The sequence below is a fragment of the Dasypus novemcinctus genome, chromosome 3, assembly GCF_030445035.2.
Source record: "Dasypus novemcinctus isolate mDasNov1 chromosome 3, mDasNov1.1.hap2, whole genome shotgun sequence".
Taxonomy (NCBI): Eukaryota; Metazoa; Chordata; class Mammalia; order Cingulata; family Dasypodidae; genus Dasypus; species Dasypus novemcinctus.
The window spans coordinates 79,118,967-79,139,660 of NC_080675.1; the positions used below are offsets into that span (position 1 = coordinate 79,118,967).

General features: G+C 38.3%; 2 protein-coding genes across 8 annotated transcripts in view; one reads left to right on the forward strand and one right to left on the reverse strand.

The window, feature by feature from the left end:
* Nucleotides 1-20,694, forward strand: part of RALGAPA1 (Ral GTPase activating protein catalytic subunit alpha 1) — a 298,344-nt gene that overhangs the window by 17,885 nt on the left and 259,765 nt on the right. For all 7 annotated transcript variants that reach the window (XM_071213978.1, XM_071213981.1, XM_058293545.2 and 4 more), the window contains exons 2-3: nt 18,734-18,844; nt 19,383-19,432. In XM_071213978.1, the coding sequence (XP_071070079.1) occupies nt 18,734-18,844; nt 19,383-19,432 (161 nt within the window). The remainder of the gene's footprint in view (nt 1-18,733; nt 18,845-19,382; nt 19,433-20,694) is intronic.
* LOC101421147 (mitochondrial import receptor subunit TOM20 homolog) lies at nt 17,236-18,048 on the reverse strand. Its single transcript, XM_058293546.2, has one exon. The coding sequence runs from the start codon at nt 17,917-17,919 to the stop codon at nt 17,482-17,484; it is 438 nt and encodes a 145-aa protein (XP_058149529.1). The 5' UTR covers nt 17,920-18,048; the 3' UTR covers nt 17,236-17,481.

Consider the following 20,694-nt stretch of genomic DNA (forward strand, 5'->3'; position numbering starts at 1 on the left):
CCAGGAGAATGCCGACTTCTCCCCACGGAATTGTGTTCTTAAAATCAAAACCTTACATTTTTGTGAAACACTTGTAACAAATTATGAAAAAGCACCCGTAGTATTACTACAGACTATAATCCTTATCTTACATTTCATGTATCTTCCCCCACAGCCTACCAAAAATTATTTTTGTTCATAAACCATACAATTCATATAAATTGTACAATCATTGGCATTTGGCATAATCACCAAAGTGTGCAATCATCACTTCAATCATTGTTAGAGCATTATCATTACTCCAAACAAAAGAAAAAAAAAAACAAAAAGCAAACCACTATCATACCCATATGTTAGTGCTACTAATTATAAATCCCAGTGATGTGCTTTCACCATTTCTATTCTTTTCCAAGTATTTACACTCAACTTCTTACCAATTTGCGCAGATTAAACCTCAGGTTAGAGAAACCTCATTCTCTAACCACATTCTATTCTCTGATGACTTGTATTCTAGCTATTAAGTCCATAGGTTTGCTCATTATATTTAGTTCATAATAACAAAATCATACAATATTTGTCCTTTTGTGTCTGATTGCTTCACTCAACATAATGTCCTCCAGGTTCATCCCTGTTGTCATATGCTTCATGACTTCATTTCATCTTATAGCTGAATAATAGTCCATCATGTATGTATATGAGTTCATCAGAATGGATTAGCTTTAAGAACAGGATTTTTTGAATCCACAAAAGCTTCAAACTGCCACATCAGGTTTAGTTTCCTTGTAAAATGGAGGTAATAATTCTATTTTTTAAAAAGCATTTTTGTGGAGAATGAATAGGGTCATGTATATGCAACTATCTATACACTAGGCCCTATCTTTACTAGACTGTACTTAATATGTAAGATATTAAGTCAGTTTAAGTGATTATAACTGCTTGCCTTTGCCTGTCCTATCCTGTGTCTCCATGCTTAGCTTGTAGAATGTTTGAGAAAAAGCAGAATTGACTGATCTTACATTAAACATTGTAATTGTATATATTAAGTTCTGTTTTTCCTGTTTCCCATTTCTTCTGTGCCCATCGAAATACAAATACTCTGTATTGTTGATTGATGGCTCCGAAGGACAGATTTGCCTTTTAATAGCTTTGTGTGACCTGGGCATGTTGCTTCAATTTACCAGGTGTTTTAATTTGAATAATTTTTATTTTATGCTTATGGGCTTTGAATGAAGTTTAGAAATATTTTATTACCTTGAGATCATGATCACTTAATGCCTCCTTAAGTACTTTTCCTTTTGCCATTTTAGTTCTAGGAGATATTATCTTGCTATAAGTTATAACTTCAGTCATATCTCTGAAGCTTTTCTGCAATTATTTTGAAACATCAGTTTGATACCTTAAACTGTTTTTCTTCCTTTGAAACTAGTTAGTTTTTCCTGTGGTTTACACTAGTACTTTTGTTATTTGTTTATTTTGCTTTTTCAACAAAGGGCTAATGAATAGTATGTACTTGAAAGATTAAAAAAAGCTCAAGCATTTGTATAGGAAAAGGATCACTAGCTTTTATTTTGGCTAGTCAAATTCAGGACAGACATCAATACGGGAATTTGACTTGCCTGGTTGATGCATTGTTAAGTACAAGAATGAGTTTGCTCTTACCGTTTATGTTAATAAATGGTTCATTATATAAAAATAGAAATATATTTTTAATGGTTATTTTTTATGAGTTTATTTTTCCGTTTGAAGTTGTTTTTTATCATTGGCGGGTTGGGCATTAGACTTTTAATATATTTAGTTTGCTTTGCTCTAATGCTTTCATAAATACAAGTGTTTTAAATTGAAGGTTATCTTGCTTTTTTCTTATGAAAATGATATTTACATGTGCAACAAGCTTCTGTGGGCATAGCTGGGAATAGGGTTTAGACATTAAAAAAAATATTCTGTGGATTAATGCAATTCCTAGAATGATACCACTAATTCTGTTTTTGGAGTTAAAGTGGAATACTGTGATTCCATTTTCCTCCACTTCAGAAAATATCATGGAATGAAAATAAGTTGAAATAACCTATATTCTTTATTAAGTAGTAGTTTTTTTTTGGCTTTATTGAGGCATAATTGGCATACCGTAAACTGAACATATTTAAAATGTATATTTATATTGCTTGTAGGCAGCATATATTTGTATTTTACTTTTTTATCCAATCTGACAATCTCTGTCATTTTTTGGTCTTTTTAAAAATTTTTTTAATTAGAGAAGTTATGAACTTCCAAAACAATCATGTAAATGTGCAGAATTCCCATACAACACCCCTACACCAACACATTACATTGTTACAGAACATTTGTTATAGATTATGAGATAACATCATCAAATTTACCACTAATTATGGTCTGTAACATACATTTGGTATATTTTTTTCTGTACTTTCCCACATTCACAACATCTTTAATTAGTGTGGTACATTTGTTACAATTGATGAACACATATTGAAGCATTGCTACTAACCATGGACTATAGTTTACATTGTAGTTTACACTTTGTCCTGCACAGTTTCATACGTTTTGATAAATGTATGATAGCCTGTATCCATCATTGCAATGTCATGCAGGACAATTCCAGTGTCCCAAACAGTACTTCTTTGACATTGATGCAAGAATATTACAATATTGCTGTTAACTAAGTAATTGTATTTTTCCCATGCATATCCACATTCTTACCACCTTTCAGTAGTGATGTACATTTGTTCAAGTTCTTAGAAGGACATTCTTGTATTTGTACTATTAACTGCAATTTTCATCCACCTTTGGGTTTACTATGTTAGTTAGTCCCTAGATTATTCTCTACTTTTCTTTCAACTGACATTTACATCCCTAAACCACCCCTCTCAGCCACAGTCCCATATAAACCAGCTGTGTTAGTTATACTCAGTATAATGTGTTACCATCAACTCTATCCATTTCCACACTTTTACAGACAAGCTAATTAAAACTTATACATACATTAACCATCAGTACCCTTTCTCAGCCCTCATCCTGTCTCCTAGTAGGGAGTCATTTATTTTTAATGTTGTGATTATTGGTATGGTTGGATTTGAGTCTATCTATTTTTTTTTCAATTTATATATTGGATCTGGATCAAATGTGCATATTCGCATCTTTACCATCTTTTGCTAAGTATGGGAAGTTCTCTGTGGTTATTTTCTTTTTCCTTTTTTTTTTTTTTAAGAAGGTACTGGGACCTTGTACATGGGAAGCAGGTACTCAACCATTACGCTACATCTACTCGCCAATGAGAGTTTCTTTTTTTTTCATTGTTTGTTTTGTTTTTAGGAGGTATTATACCTGGTACCTCGTACATGGAAAGCAGACACTCAATCACTTGAGCTACATCTGCTCCCTGTGATTATTTCTTTGAATATTCTCTCTTAACCTTTTTTTCCCTTCTCCTTCTGGAACTTCCATGTCGTATATCAGTGTGAATAATGCTGTCCCAGAGGTGTCTTAGGCTACTTTTTTGCTTTTATTCCGCCCCCACCCCCGATGGCTCCCTCATCTGACTGCTCATTTTGTCTGCTTGTTGAGTCTGATTGTTGTGTCTGTTCATTGTGTCCACTCATCATTAGGAGGCACTGGGAACTGAACCTGGGACCTCCCTTGTGGGAAGTGGGTGCCCACCTGTTTGAGCCACATCCACTCCCTACTTTTGCTTTTAATAATTTTTTTTCTTTCTGCTGCTCAGCCTGACTCATTTTAAGAGATTTATCTTTGAGTTCACCAGTTCTTTCTTTGCTAGTTCTAGTCTGTTATTTATACCCTCCTGGGAATTTTTTCTTTCAGTTATTGTGGTCTTCAATTCCAACAGTTCTGTTTGGTTGCTTTTTAGCATTTCTGTCATTTTGCTAAGACTGTCATATTGTACATTCATTGTCTTTCCCCCTGATATCCTTTATTTCCCCCCCCCCCCAAATTATCCTTTAGCTCTTTCTCTGTATTTTCCTTCATCTCCTTGAACATTTTTAAGATTTTTTTTTGAAGGTTTTGTTCAATATTTCCAAGTTCATGTCTTCTTCTTTGGTGTTTTCTGGATTTTTATCCTCTTAATTTGGATAGGCCATCATTTCCTGTTTCTTTGGCTTGTATTCTTTCATTGCACACTGTACATTTTAATAATTTTAAAGAGTTACAACCTGGATTTACTCCCTGGTATGTCGATTTCCTAGTTTTGTAACCAACTGGTGACAGTAGAGATTTTCTTGAACTCTAGCCCTCCTACCAAGAAGATCTGCCTAAGGTGAATGCATTATATAGGGTTTTTCCTGTCTTTCTCAGCCTCTGTTTTGTACTGGGCTTTTGCTTTCTAGTTGTTTTGGAGTTACCCAGTTTACAGAATTTTGGTTATCCCCTGTATCCCAGGAGAAAGACCACACTTTCCTGGGTGTTTGATGCTGGCAGGTCTTGTCCCAGATTGTCTGCCTCTGTAGTTTCTTATCCTGCTATCATTGTTTCTAGCTGCTTTTGCCTTGAGGGCAAATTCTGGGATGAGGTGCACACTGGAGAGGACTTTCCCAAGTCAGTCTTTCCCAGTTAAAACAAGGCTGGGGACCCATGAAGGGGATGCACTCTGGCTCCAGAGTTCCCCAGTGAGGGTTTCAGGACGGGTGCTGTATTAGTCAGCCAAAGGGGTGCTGATGCAAAGTACCAGAAATCTGTTGGCTTTTATAAAAGGTATTTATTTGGGGGTAGAAGCTTACAGTTACAAGGCCCTAAGGAGTCCAACTCAAGGTTACTTCTTCACCAAAGTCTGTTGCCACTTGTTAAGCAAGATGATGGGTGACATCTGCCTGGTCTCTGCTTCTTCCTTGTAAGTCTCCGTGGGCCCAGCTTCTTCCAATCTCAGCTGTAGGTTGGCATAGGGCTCATCTCTACTTCCCGGGGCTTTAGCTGTTTGAACTTCCTCCTTTCTGTCACGTGGCAGGACTGTACAAGTTCATTTGGCAGCACTGCCAAGTTCTGTCCTCTTTTTGTATCTTCTGTGTGTGTCCATTTATATAGTCCATCAAGGGGGCAGGAACTTAATCCTGAGTCATACCCTGCCAAGGTAGTTGAATTAAAGCCCTAATCTTAACAGACTTTAATGAAAGACATTTCAGCTGAATCTGATACAATCAAAGGTATCATACCCAGAGGAACAGACTAGTTTACAAACATTATCCGTCTTTTTGGAATACATAAATAATATCAAACTGCTATAGATGCCATGAGGAACCTGGGCAGGTCTTCTTTGATTTCATCCTTATTCCAAGGCCCATGAATGTTTTCTTTAATAAGGTGCAGATGAATGAGATAGAAAGGGCAGAGACATGAGATGGAAACCAGCAGAAGGGCAAAGAGTATGGCTTCCACACCACTAATGAACAGCAGGCCTCCAAGGCTGAAAACGCACAAAGGAGTGTGACCCCCACATAGTTTTGGGGAGTACATTCCTTCAGTTTCTTCAACGTGGGTCCCAAGGCAAAAATCTGGATGGCAAATGTCACCAGGATAAAGGCTTGCAGGGACCAGGACAGGCATGAGGATAAAGTTGGATATTTTGTATTCCAGAAAATTTTCTTGAATTTTGATATGGGATACAGTTACATTAATTGGGAACATTGGTCCTTTTGAATCTTTCTTTTATGATTTGTTCTGTTTCTCTGGAACAGTGTTCAGTCTATGGCTAATTCTTCCCCTCTAGTGAGGTACTCCTGCCCAATGTCCATGAATTATGAGTTTTTCTAGACTGACTGGTAGGAATAGGTACTCTTCCTGGCTTTTGTGAGTGTCTGGGACATCTAATCCTTTCCCAACACTACCCCTGATTTTTTATGGGATTGATTTTTTAGTGATTAATACTTCACTTTCTTTTCGTCAGAGAATAAACTGTACATGATCTTATCCTTGGTATTTTTTTTAATTTAGTTTGTGTCCATATTCATTTTTTGTAAATATCCCAGTTTTGCATGAGAAGAATATTTGTTCTTTGGATTTAGAGTTTTATGTGTCAAGTCCTGTTTTAGTTTGCTAAAAGCTGCTGGGAGCAATAGACCAGAAATGATTTGGCTTTTGCTATGGGAATTTATTGGGTTAAAAGCTTACAGTTCTGGGAGTGGATGTAACTCAAGTGGTTGAGTGCCTGCTTCCACAAGGTCCCGGGGATCGATCCCTGATACCTCCTAAAAGCAACAAAACAACAAACAAATGAAAAAAACAACTTGGGGGAGCTGGTGTAACTCAGTGGTTGAGTGCTGACTTCTCATATATGAGGTCCTGGATTCAATCCCTGACTCCAGTAACTAAAAAAAAAAAAAGCTTACAGGTCTGAGGCCAAGGAAATGTCCATCTCAATGCATCAAGACATGTTGTCTCACCAGGTTGCAGCTGTGGGTAATCAAGCACACGGCAGGGCACAATGCTTGTCCACTCATCTCTTCCCTGTCTTCTGGATTTGTGGCTTCTCTCTCCTAAACTTGTCAACTTCTTTTGACTGATGCTTTTTCCGTCTACGGCTTTTATTTTTTTTTAAGATTTATTTATTTTATTTCTCTTCCCTTCCCTCCCCCCCACTCCAGTTGTCTGTTCTCTGTGTCTATTTGCTGTGTGCTCTTTTTTGTCCGCTTCTGTTGTTGTCAGCAGCATGGGAATCTGTGTTTCTTTTTGTTGTGTCATCTTGTTGCATCGGCTCTCTGTTTGTGCGGCGCCATTCCTGGGCAGGCTGCACTTTCTTTCACGCTGGGCGGCTCTCCTTACGGAACGTGCTCCTTGCACATGGGGCTCCCCTACGCAGGGACACCCCTGCATGGCAGTGCACTCCTTGCTCATATCAGCACTGTGTGTGGACCAGCTCCACATGGGTCAGGGAGGCCCGGGGTTTGAACCGCGGACCTCCCATGTGGTAGACGGACGCCCTAACCACTGGGCCAAGTCCGCTCCCCTGTCTTCGGCTTTTATTCCTCCATTTATAAAGGACTCCAATAAAAAAATTAAGACCCACCCTGGGCCATGCCTTACTGAAATGATCTAATCAGTCTATAATAGGTCTACATGTACAGGAATGGATTAGCGTTAAGGGCATGATCTTTTGGAGACCACCCAGCTTCAAACAGCCACAAGTGATAATTCTGTTGTTTGGGTCTTCTGTATCTTTACTTTTTTTTCCTCTGCTATATCTGAGACAAGAGTATTAAAATCTTACTCCTTTTGCATATGAGATAGGAATGTTAGTTGACCACAATGTCAATTTTTGCTTCATGTATTTTGAAGTTTGCTAGTTTCAATTTTAAAAACTTCCAAGTAAATAAGAGTCTTTTGTCAAAATATATTGACCCTTTTTAATTGTAGTAATTCTTGGCTTAACGTTAGTATTTTTGATTAGTATCTGAATGATGTATTTTATTCCATCCCTTTGCTTTAATTGCTTTGGATTTTAGTTTTGTTTTTCTAGTAAATCTGTGTAGCTGGATATTTGTGGGTATGGGTTTTTTTGTATTTATTTATTTATTCCCCCACTGCTTGTGCTCACTGTCTGCTCTCTGTTTCCATTTGCTGCACATTCTTCAGTGTCTGCTTGTCTTCTCTTCTTGTTTTCTCTTTGGGAGGCACCAGGAACCTATCCCAGGACCTTCTGATGTGGGAGAGAGGCAATCACTTGAGCCATCTCAGCTCCCTGGTTTGTTGTCTCTCACTCTTTTTTCCTGTGTCTCTTTTGTTGCATCATCTCGTTGGATCAGCTGTCCACGTGGGCCTACTCTCTGTGCAGGCCAGCTTTGCCACACGGGCCAGCTTCGCTGCTCAGGACAGCTTGCCTTCACCAGGAGGTCCTGGGAATTGAGCTCGGGACCTCCCATATGGTAGATGGGAGCCCAGTCGCTTGAAACACATCCATTTCCCTGTGATTGTGTTTCAAATTCAATCTGATTATATTTGTCTTTTAACTGGAGAATTTAGTCCATTAGCATTTTTATTTCTGATGTATGTATATTTATTTCTACCACATTATGCACCTTCTTTTTTGCTTGTGTGCTTTTTCATACTCATTTCCATTAACTTGATAAGCTTTTCTATATAATTTTTCACTTCTAATAGTTTAGAAGTTACACATTCTGTTGTTACTCTTCTAGTGGTTATTCATAAAACTTCAGTAGCATACTAAAATTAAAGTTCAGAGTTCATTAGTATTTCTACCATCCTCTTGACAAAATGAAGATCTTAAGATACTTTTTCGGGAAGCCGACTTGGCTCAGTGGATAGGGCGTCTGCCTACCACATGGGCAGTCCATGATTCAAACCCAGGACCTCCTTGACCCGTGTGGAGCTGGCCCACGTGTAGTGCTGATGCGTACAAGGAGTGCCATGCCACGCAGAAGTGTCCCCTGCGTAGGAGACTTCAGGCTCAAGGAGTGCACCCTGTAAGGAGAGCTGCCCAGAGGGAAAGAAAGTCCAACTTGCCCAGGAGTGGCGACGCACACACGGAGAGCTGATGCAGCAAGATGATGCAGCAAAAAGAGACACAGATTCCTGTGCCGCTGACAAGAATAGAGGTGGACACAAAAGAAAGCAGGGCAAATGGACACAGAGAGCAGACAACTGGGGGTGGGGGTGGGGCAGGGAGAGAAATAAATACAAAATAAATAAACCTTTAAAAAAAACTTTTTCCATCACTTCTGTTTCATCTTTCACATTATTGGCCTTTAAAAAAAAATGTCCTCCATGGTGGTAACCTTTTTTTTTTTCTCATTTGTTTGTTTTTAGGAGGTACCGGGGAGCAAACCCGTGACCTCATACATGGGAAGCAGGCGCCCAACCACTTGAGGTACATCCACTTCCTGTTAGTAACCTTTTTTAAAAAAAACAACAACAAAACAGTGAGTGCTTATTTAGATTTACCTGTATTATTGTTCACTTTAGTCATCTTTACTCCTGATTCCTACTTCTCTGGGTTTATTTTTGTTCTTACAGAAATATACCCTTCTAGTTCTTTGCATTATCCTTTGCATTAAGTGGTAAACTGCTAAGTGTGTTATAAAATGCCTTTTGTTCATGATTTCAATTGAACAGTAGTTTAGCTGGATATAGAATTTTAGATTGTTGTTTTCCTCAATTCTTTAAATATAAAACTGCATTGTATTCTTGCCCATATTGTGCTAAGTCTGCTGTTTTGATATTCCTTTGTAGGTAATTGTATTTTTATTTTTTTGTTGATTTTAATAGTTCCACTTTGTCTTTAATGTGTTAATGTGCCCATGTGTGGATTATTTCTGTTTATCCTGCTTGAGACTTAGGATACATTTTCAGATTGAGGACTTTTATATATTACATCAATTTTAGAATTGACGTTATTTCTTAATATAATGCTTATATTTTTCTCTTCCTTGTTCCTAGAGTTTCTCATGCATTTATATATTATATATATAATATAGTTATATGTATGTCTATATATATTTTATAGCATATAAAGGTATTTTTTTAAAAAAAAGATTTATTTATTTATTTATTTAATTCCCCGCCCCCCTCCCCCGGTTGTCTGTTCTCTGTCTCTATTTGCTGTGTCTTGTTTCTTTGTTCGCTTCTGTTGTCGTCAGCGGCACAGGAAGTGTGGGCGGCACCATTCCTGGGCAGGCTGCACTTTCTTTCGCGCTGGGCGGCTCTCCTTACGGGCGCACTCCTTGCGTGTGGGGCTCCCCTACGTGGGGGACACCCCTGCGTGGCGCGGCACTCCTTGCGCTCATCAGCACTGCGCATGGGCCAGCTCCACACGGGTCAGGGAGGCCCCGAGTTTGAACCGCGGACCTCCTATGTGGTAGATGGACGCCCTAACCACTGGGCCAAGTCCGTTTCCCTAACGGTATTTTCTATCTTGTTATTTCTGTTATATGTATATGTTTGTTCTTCCCCCACCCTGCTGTTTTTGCTGTGTTCATTCTCTCTGTGATTTTCTGTGTCTGTTTTCTTGTTTTTTTCTCTTCTCTTGTGTTTTTCCTCTAGGATTCACTGGGATTTGATCCTGGGGACCTCTTATGTGAAGAGATGTTCCCTGTCTCTTGCACTACCTCAGTTCCTGGTTTATGTTGTGTTTTGCCTTGACTCTCCCCTTCATCTCTCCTTTTGTTGGGTCATCATCTTGCTTGTGTGGCTTGCCGCACAGGCACTGGCTCGTCACTGCACAGGCATGCCTTTACCAGGAGACCCCGGGGATCAATCCTGGGTCCTCCCATACGGTGGACAGAAGCCCAGTCACTTGAGCCACAACCGCTTTCCTCTATATTATATTTTGAGTAGTATCTTCAGTTCTTTCTTCCATCATACCTATTTCTTTTCCCTCCCTTTATTCTTCCTTTCCTCTCTAGCATATTTTTTTAAGCAAGTATGTAGTTCCAGGCTTTGGTAATATGCTGTATTACAAAAAATACTATTCTTATCTCTTTATAGGCAGACAATAGATAAATTGTTGGTGCTCTTTATATTTTCTATAGACGTACTACACTGGAGGCTGAATAGCATAGAAGTTAAGATCATGGGCACTAGATCTAGGTTGCCTGAGGTTTAAGTCCTGGTCCAGTTTCTTACTACCTAAGTTACTTAAACTTTTTATGCCCAAGTTTCCTCATCTATAAAATAGGAATAATAATAGTCCTTTTTTTATAGTGTTGCTGTGAGGATTATAGGGATTTGGTTTCTTTACAATATCTAGAAGAGCATTCAGCATAGGTTGCATTTGGGTTGTGTTTAGCCATTATTCTAATTCTGTGAGAAGTCTTACAGGTAATAAGTGTTACAGACAGAAGATGGAGTCTGGGTGTTCTAATTCCAGTCAAGGTGAAGGTGCTATTTTTTCTGTTAGTAGGCTATGCAATCTTTTCTAAACTAAATTTCCAGACTACAAAATGAATATGATTATTTTTTAAATAGCTCACACATTTGAGTACCTGTTGAGTGCTCAGCACTATGCTAGATTTTAGAAATGGTGAGATAGACAGTTTCTTTTTTCAAAGAACTATAATCTAGTTATGGAAAAAGACAAAAATATCCTAGAAATGTAGAGAGAATAATAGAGAAATAGAGAAGAGAGGGTACCCATGCCTGCTTTTGGGAGGGTATCGCAAAAGGGGAACAATCTGGGAAAATTCCATAGAGGAGATGTCACTAAAGAATTGTTTTAAATAATGATAAAATGAAATAATGCAGAAAGAGACTTTAAAGTGTTATCTACATGTTACTATTTTGCTTTATTCTGAAATCTTCTTTTGACCTCAGAGCAATCCTGGAAATTAATTGTTTACCTTTTAACTTGGGTTTATTTGTACCTAATAGTTTATTCCTTATCTTGCTCACAGTTTCAGAAACTTCGTTTTTTCATTTGCCTTTTTAAAATCTACTTTTTATTATAAAAGAATTTGCCTTTTTAAAAAATACTTTTTATTATAAAAGAAATATGTGTGTGTTTTTAAAACAAATTCAGGTAGTAGGAAGTACATAACATATAAGTTCTCTACTCCCAATTTTTCTTAATCTCCTCATTCTCCCTTTAAATGAACCAAATAACAACAAAACCAGTCACACTTTCTGCAGGTTACACTGCTAATATCTGTGCATACATACATGTATACATATATACATATATGGGCATCTTGCTTTAGAATAAGCCTAGTCTCCTTAGTTTATTATACTCAAGACATTCTACAGTGTATTTCAAGCCTACTTTCTCAATTTTTTTTTACCTGTCAGTTTCAAGTTTATAAGTCATAATATCAACTTTGTTTTGCAGGCTCAATATTGGAAACAATAGTATCTTGAAAAAAATAAAGCTTCTTCAGTAAAATACCAGTCACTGATAATGAATAAGAAACTGATTAACACTAGTGGATAGATACCAAGGATAATCATTCTCCTTGTTATTTTTTTTAATATAATAAACTTTATTTTAAAAGAGGCTTTAGATTACAGAAAAGTTACATAGAAAGTATGAGGGATTCCCGTGTATTTAAAAATGCACAGGGAAGCGGACTTGACCCAATGGATAGGGGGTCCACCTAACTCATGGGAGGTCTGCAGTTCAAACCCTGGGCCTCCTTGACCCGTGTGGAGCTAGCCCATGCACAGTGCTGATGCACGCAAGGAATGCAGTGCCATGCAGGGGTGTCCCCCACGTAGGGGAGCCCCATGCACAAGGAGTGCGCCCCGTAAGGAGAGCCGCCCAGCACGAAAGAAGGTGCAGCCTGCCCAGGAGTGGCGCTGCACACACAGAGAGCTGATGCAGCAAGATGACGCAACAAAAAGACAGATTCCCGGTGCCACTGATAAGGATAGAAGTGGTCACAGAGGAACACACAGCAAGTGGACACGGAGAGCAGACAACTGGTGGGGGAGGGAAGGGGAGAGATAAATAAAAAATAAATCTTAAAAAAAAAAAAATGCACATTTTAAAAATCACTCACTTGTAGTAAGGACTAACCTACCTACGGTAATAATCTAAATATTATCAGTACTTAACACATCTAACAAATACTAAAGGAGGCAACTACCACTGTTATAAATTCTTTAATGCCAAAAACTTAAACACAAATCGAATTGAGAGAAACTTAAGAGTGTTCACATTTGCATGCATTTTTGGCTGAACTTTCAAAGATTCCACATATAACAAAACCACAACTTTGAATCAAAATGATATTAAAAACCTTTAAGCCTTGTGACAAACTTACTCTACAGAAGCAAGGATTACAGAGTGAATAATAACAGCAGTACATTTCTAGGAGAGAAAGCAATCACTTATTTCCTTTATCATAAAACAGAAGTCAATGAGTCAACATTTTAATAACACTGGCCAAGGTATTTACTATTCAAGAATTTGCTTTTCAAGTTGTGTCTTTAAAATGTATCTATCCATATATTTGGATTAAATTAAATTTATACATCAAAAACATTTTGCTCAGAATTCTGATCTTAAGTATAAACCATAACTTATAAAAGCACAGTTCAACACTATACATAATACTACCATTTAGGTTGATATGCTTCCTCTGAAAAACGTATCTTATGAACAGAAGTTTTGCCCTATTTCTCCAGAATGAATATCCCTATGTCTAAAACTTTAAATGATAATTTTAAAAAGACAGATTCAAATAATTCATGCCATGAATTTTCTTTCATCAGGCTTTGATAAAAATAGAGCCATCTCGTGTTGGAGCACCATTTTCCTTCTCAGTTACAGTCTCTACTGTCTCAAGTGTGTCTTATTGTATCAGCTTGACACACCTGCCTGTCATGTCAGCTTGCTGTCTTGCTCACTTTTCCTTTAGGAGGCACTGGGAACCTCTGCTCCCTGCTTTGTTGTTTTACCATGTTTTTATTCTTGTGTCTCTTGTTGCCATCATCTTATTGTGTCAACTTGTTTTGCCTGCCCGTTACACCAGTTTTCTGTTCTCCCTAGGGGGCACTGGGAACCGATCCATGGACCTTCCATATTGTAGGCAGGAGCTCAGTTGCCTGAGCCACGTCTGCTTCCCAGCCTCCATTGTTTTTGTTTTTGTTTTTAAGATTCCTTCCTTCCTTCCTTCCTTCCTTCCTTCCTTCCTTCCTTCCTTCCTTCCTTCCTTCCTTCCTTCCTTCCTTCCTTCCTTCCTTCCTTCCTTCCTCCCTCCCTCCCTCCCTCCCTCCCTCCCTCCCTCCCTCCCTCCCTCCCTCCCTCCCTTCCTCCCTTCCTCCCTTCCTCCCTTCCTCCCTTCCTCCCTTCCTTCCTTCTCCCCCCTTCCCTTCCCCCCCCCCCCCACTCCAGTTGTCTGTTCTGTGTCCACCCGCTGCATCTTCTTTGTCCGCTTCTGTTGTTGTCAGCGGCACGGGAATCTGTGTTTCTTTTTGTTGTGTCATCTTGCTGTGTCAGCTCTCCGTGTGTGTGACACCATTCCTGGGCAGTCTGCATCCTCTCTTGCACTGGGTGGCTCTCCTTACGGGGTGCACTCCCTGCATGTGGGGCTCCCTTATGCGTGCATCAGCACTGCATGTGGGTCAGCTCCACACGGGTCAGGGAAGCCCGGGGTTTGAACTGCGGACCTCCTATGTGATAGATGGATGCCCCAACCACTGGGCCAAGTCCACCGCCACCTCCATTGTTTTTTATGAGAGGTTGGCACTCAATCTTACTGAGTTTCCCTTGTATGTGAATCTTTGCTTTTCCCTTGCTGCTTTCAGAATCCTCTCTTTATTTCTGTTTTTTGTCATTCTCCATAGTAGGTGCCTGGGGTAGATCTGTTTGGTTTTATTCTGTTTGGGTGCTTTGTCTTTCTTGGATATTGATAATTATGTCTTTCATAAGAGTTGGGAAGTTTTCGGTGTTATTTCCTCAAATATTCTTTCTGCCCCCCTTTCCATTCTCTTCTCTGTTATCCTGTCTTTTCCAGTCAGATGTTGTCTTCGAAGTCACTAATTCTATCTTTAAGTTATTCAACTCTGCTCCTATATGCCTCCGTGTCTTTCTTTTTTTGTTTTTTTCTCCATGTCTTTCATTCCCATAAGGTCATTTACTTTTCTTTGCAAACTTTCAAATTCTTCCTTATGCTTTCCCAGTGTCTTCTTAATAGCCTTTATTTCTTTAGTCATGTTTTCTTTAAATTCTTTGAAGTGATTTAGAAGAGTTGTGTTCTTATCATTGATTGTTTTAAATCCTGTATCTCTTCAGGATATTTGGTTTGTTCTTTTGGCTGGGCCATCTTTTCCTGTTTCCTCATTTGACTTGTAATTTTTTGCTGATGTCTAGTCTTCTGAATATGTTAGTGAATTTACTCTGATGGCTAACTTCTCTCTTTCACCTATTTTTTTTTTTCACAGCACTTCTTTGATATTTGGTTCAACTTATTCTTTAGTCTTTAAAATTGCCTAACTTAAGTTTTCAAAATTGGGCCAGGGACTCACTTGTGGGGCATAGATTTTCTCCCAAGGGTTGGCTACAGAGAGCTTTTGAACAGTTTTTATCCATGCAGTTCCCAGGTTGGCCAACAGATGGCACTAGTCAGTCCACTTTTCTGTGGAGGTGTTTCAATCTCAGCTTTCCTGTGTTGAATCTCCAGATCCGAGATTCAGAGTGGGCTTTGCTGGCCAAATTCACTGAAGAAAAGCACCCTGACCCCCCTTACCTTTTCCCATGAAACAGCTGACAGGGATGAAGGTATCTGTTCCCCTCTCAGTCAGTTACAGTGAGCCAGGTGTTTTATCCCAGCTCAATATCTTGTGTTTAGGGGAGGAGATCCCTTCCCAGCCACCGTTAGGGCTTGGTAACTCATGTTTGTTGTTTTGGTTTCTTTGTCTCTCTGTCCCTCACCTTCCTGGGAGTTGTGTAGCACTGTCCTGGCTGCTGACCCCCAAAGCAGAATCTCGGACAGGTTTTAGCTCTTTCTCTGTTCTTTTTGTGAGAGCATTCAACTTTGCCTGTTAGTCCATCACCATCTTCCCTCAATCCTTGTCAATTTTATTTTCATTAAAGTGTTCTAAGCTCTGACCAGAATGAATTTTCTTTTTGCAATCCCTCATGCCTCATGCTTTCCTCACCCCATGTCTTCATTTATGCCTAGAATGCCCTTCTCATTCAGCACTGCCTCATGTCCAGAGTTCTTCCTGTCCTTGAAAGCACTTTTCAAATACTGTGTCCTCAAACATGCTTTTCTTTCTCCATCTTCACCTGTCACTGAGCTTTAAAAATATTTTTGTGCTTTTAATGTGCTATTACAGTTTATCTCATTTTCAGTATCTAAACTTTCTACTGTGCGTATAGGACGCATTTAGTTTTCCATGTCCTGTTTTATACTGACTGTTTCTTTTAGAGCAGTATGCTGTATTTGAGCTTTGTAATCCCTTATGTGCCAATTTATAAAAGGCTATTGTTAGATACCTATTTACTGAGTAAACATATTTCACACATCACAAATTGTTGTTAGAAGTACTAGTTTTAAACTGTTTTGGGGAGAAGTTAGGAGAAGTGTAGCTGTGAATTGAAAATAGAACTTGATTTTTTTTTTTTTTAAGATTTATTTATTTAATTTCCCCCCTTCCCCTGGTTGTCTGTTCTTGGTGTCTATTTGCTGCGTCTTGTTTCTTTGTCCGCTTCTGTTGTCGTCAGCGGCACGGAAAGTGTGGGCGGCGCCATTCCTGGGCAGGCTGCACTTTCTTTTTACGCTGGGCAGCTTTCCTCACGGGTGCACTCCTTGCGCGTGGGGCTCCCCCACACCGGGGACACCCTTGTGTGGCAGGGCACTCCTTGCGCGCATCAGCGCTGCGCATGGCCAGCTCCACACGGGTCAAGGAGGCCCGGGGTTTGAACCGCATACCTCCCATATGGTAGACGGACGCCCTAACCACTTGGGCCAAAGTCCGTTTCCCTTGATTTTTTTTTTGTATAGTTAATAAAGAATTCTGAATATACTTTTGAGACAATGTTTTCTTTTAGGAAACAAAGATTAGTATAGCCTGTCTTTTTTTTTTTTTTTTTTTGAGAACAAATACTTTTTACTAGCACATCATCCCAGTTACCTTAAAGGATACACTTCAAATTAATTGTTACATTTGTGACTGAACCGTATGATTTCTGTGAAAATCAACACAATAGTTAAGACATTAACAAAAGATCAATTTGGAAATACTAAGTCAGGCAAGCATGCAAAATTCAGAGTATTAAAAAATGCAAGGCCCAGTGGCCTACAGAAGACACTCATCAGAAGGTTGACCTGAAGATGCTGAATACAACTATATAAATCAGGAGCTGGAAGGGACACCTCAGAGATCAGTGGACCAGTTCCCTTACTTTACAAATGAGCGTGAACAGACATGAATTGGCATAGCCCACACTGCTAGTGCTATTTGTAACTACACATATCTAAAATACAGGGAGATAAATATCCAGAACAAAACATTTCACTAAGCCCAATGAATTAAAACATTTCTAGACTGATACAAAGGGTAGGAGTGAAAACTGTTAATACAGCACAGCAGCACGTTTCACAAGTATTTCTTGAAGATTTTAATGCTCAGCTTTGATAAACACGACTGAGTTTTCATCCAATTTTCTGATATGTAACAAAATGTACTAGCTTTAAAAATATGTACTCTTCAGCTTTCTCATAAACTCTTTTGTTGCCTTATCTTTCAAAACTAAGCACTGGGTGTTTTTAAGATAAGTATTGTTACACGTATGTACGTTTTAATTGCACACTTTCTGAAGAAACAGAATCCATGATATTTCAATTTTCAATAACTCATAGTGTATTTATAAAATGAAAAGCCCTCATCAAAATACATTTCTCAGCGGGAAAAATAAGACAAATGGATCTACACAAAGCAAAAATTAACTTTGGTAGATTTTTAGTGTGGTGCACAGTCCATATCAAGCATATTTGCCCTCATTCTCCCCAAGCTGTTCATCTTCCGAGTCAAGAATTTTCTGAATATTTTAAATAGAGGTTTGATTACGCTGACATTTGTTTTTCATTCCACATCATCTTCAGCCAAGCTCTGAGCACTTACGATTCTCTGACTAATTGTTGGGAGCTTAGTCAGAAGCATCTGGAACACTGGTGGTGGAAGAGTTTGCTGTAAAACTTGCAATAACTGCTGTGGCTGTCCACACACAGCAATTGCATTTGTCAAATGGTCCACACCTTTCTCATATTCACCTTGGGCTAGTAACTCTTCACCAAGTTGTATTTCTTCAAGGAAGAATTTCTGAACAGCTTCAGCATCTTTGAGATCAGGTAACTTGGAAAGCCCAGCTCTCTCCTTGGCAAGTTTCTGCTTCTTTCTTCGCTCTTGCAGTCTGTTCTTGAAATTGGGGTCACTCCGTCTCTTGCGGTCGAAGTAAATACAGTACCCGATGAAGAGGGCCCCGCACACACCGGCGGCGATGGCGCTGTTCCGACCCACCATTTTCTCTCGACAGCGGAGTGTCGAGGGCGGCGGCGGCAGCCCACGAAGGAGCCGTTGGCCGCCAACCCTCAAAAGGGACGGCGCCGCGCAAAGGGGACCAGCCGCCGGTGAGGGCCGCGGAAGGGCCCCGCGCGCCTCTTTTTTTTTTTTTTTAAGATTTATTTTCTTTATTTCTTCCCTATCCCCTCATTGTTTGTGCTCGCTGTCTGTTCTCTTTTTCTGTTTGTTGTCTGCTCATCTTTTTAGGAGGCACCGGGAACTCCATGAGGGAGGGAGGTGCCCAATGGTTTGGGCACCTCAGCTCCTCACTTGTTGTGTCTCTCCTTGTTTCCTCATTGTGTCATCTTGTTGCATACCTTGCTGTGTCAGCTGCTGCACCAGCCCATCCCGTCAGCTCGCTGTCTTGCTTGTCTTCTTTAGGAGGCACTGGGAACCAAACCTGAGACCTCCTGTGTTGTAGGTGGGTGCCCAACTGCTTGAGCCACATCAGCTTCCCAGTATAACCTGTCTTCCACAGCTTTCTTTCCTTTTTTTAACAGATCAATTTTATTGGTGTATATTAATAAAGGATACAATTCATTCAAAGTTGCACAGCTTTTAAAATTTAAAATTAAAACTAAAATCTTATGAAGACTGAAGTTGAGAACAAGGGTATAGATACATAAGTAATATCTCAAATATTTTAATAGGATAGAATTCTAAGAGCAGATCTTTGATATTTTTGAAAGAAAGTTGACACTATGAATATTTGCTGCACATGATTTAAAATATATGTAATTAGTAACCACTAAAAATGTCTTTGTTTATTTTTCAGAGAATGCAGAGTTTATTGATCTTAAACAGTTTTTTGATCAACATTTTTCACATATATATTATGTGTTCTTTGAAAATTTTGTGACTATTGAAGCTAATCTTAAACAGAAAGGTAAGATGTTAAAATCTATCACACTTATGGCTGATACTTTGAATAATTGTTGTAAGCATTAACTTTAAAAGACGTTCTCGGACACTGGAATTTTAATATTATTTCACTTATTTTTGTCAGGCAGCTTTTAGATACCCTTCTTACACTCTTATCATAGATCTAGTGACATGTATTTGAAAGACCACTAATGGATTATTAGTTCTATCCTCATTACTTTGCTTTTTCCCTGTTTCCTCATCCCAATTCTTTGTTTTGCTCTAGGGGCATATGTCAGGTTTGAGCAATCATTTTCATATTTTTATTTTAAGGACTAGTTTAAAATTCTCTGTATTGTTTCATGGCTTGTTTTTTTACATAAATACTTAGAATCTAAATTTAATTATTTAAAAAGTGTAGAGATGCTGTGATATTGTTTAAATATTTTACTAAAGAATCAGTGAAAAAATATTTCAGTGCTTGAAATATTTTAAACTTATTAAGTGATTGTTAATATTGAGGAGATGGTATGTTAAAAAGTTTTCCTGTAAACATGTTTTAGGTCACAAGTCTCAAAGGGAGGAATTGGATGCTATACTTTTTATTTTTGAGGTAAGTGTCTGGGAATCTTAACTTTTTACCTTTTCAAAAATAATCCGTGGAACAAGCAGAATTATATTGAAATTTTAAAGCGTGTAATGAAACACTGAATATGCCATCCTAATCTAATTTTTTAACCTCAAAATGTACCTGACATAATTCTCTGTTTGAATCATAAGGTGTTATGCTTAGGTACATATGGAAATGGGATTTTATACATTTGACACCATAAAATTGGTATGTTATTCCATGTATTTGCAAACAATGAAAACTTTAATTTGTATAAGGCTTACACAAATGAGGATTTTTTTTTTTTTAAATTCTAAAACATTCTTACCTAAGAGGGTAAATTGATGGAACTGTTACTTGTCTAAGAAATTTATGTTTCTGCTTTAATTGCTTTTCCTTGCAAACTTTTTCAAAACAGTCTTAAAATGTTTTTAAGGTTATTATTCTACATTGTTTTAGATTGGAATGGGGCAAGTTTTTGTTGCTAACTCAACAGTCAAGAAGACATGTAGATTAAGGGTAGACGAGCAAAATTTGATGTTCTGTTCAAGTTTATTGGTTTTTTTTTTCAATTTTTGGCAGAGTAGTGAAAATCTGGACCTGCTCCCTCTTTTTCTAATTAAAAAAAAATCTTCATTCTTTGTTCTCTCTTTCAGAGTAAGAAAAGATAAGAATATTCTGATCTTTGCTGATAATTTTAGAGACTTGTGGAAAGCCCCAGAACTTGACAATGTTACCTTAAGGCATAGGAAAGATTTTAGAAATCACTTTCTAGAGATTAAGGTCTTCTAACTGCTGCTAATTAAAGATAATTCACAGTTTTATAGATAGAGCTTTTAGATATAGTTTAGAAAAATTTGAACAACTTGATTGATAATAATTTTAGCTGTTGATTATTCACAGCTAAAAAGGAGAATTCATTTAGTTACAGTCAGATGTACCCTGGTGTTGATAACCTAATCTGTGATTAATTTTCATTAGTCATTAACCCTGAGGAATCTGATTATATTTACCACCTCAAGTGTTTGCATGAGCATGAATATGGAAACATAGAACAAATTAACAGTATTCACAGTAAAAGCAAGGTTATAATTATTGGAAAATAGGTGTTCTTTAAAATATTCATGCTTCTTCTATATTCAGAAAGTAAGATGATTGATTAGTTAACAGAAGCCCTTTCCAAGGTATTCCTTCTGTTTTAAAAAGTAATATTCGTTTTCTTATATGTAATACATCAGACCATAGTTCTTCTTAGAACAAATTTA

Coding starts and splice junctions, on each gene's coding strand:
- LOC101421147 (XM_058293546.2), bottom strand. CDS start 17,919: ATGGTGGGTCGGAACAGCGCCATCGCCGCCGGTGTGTGCGGGGCCCTC.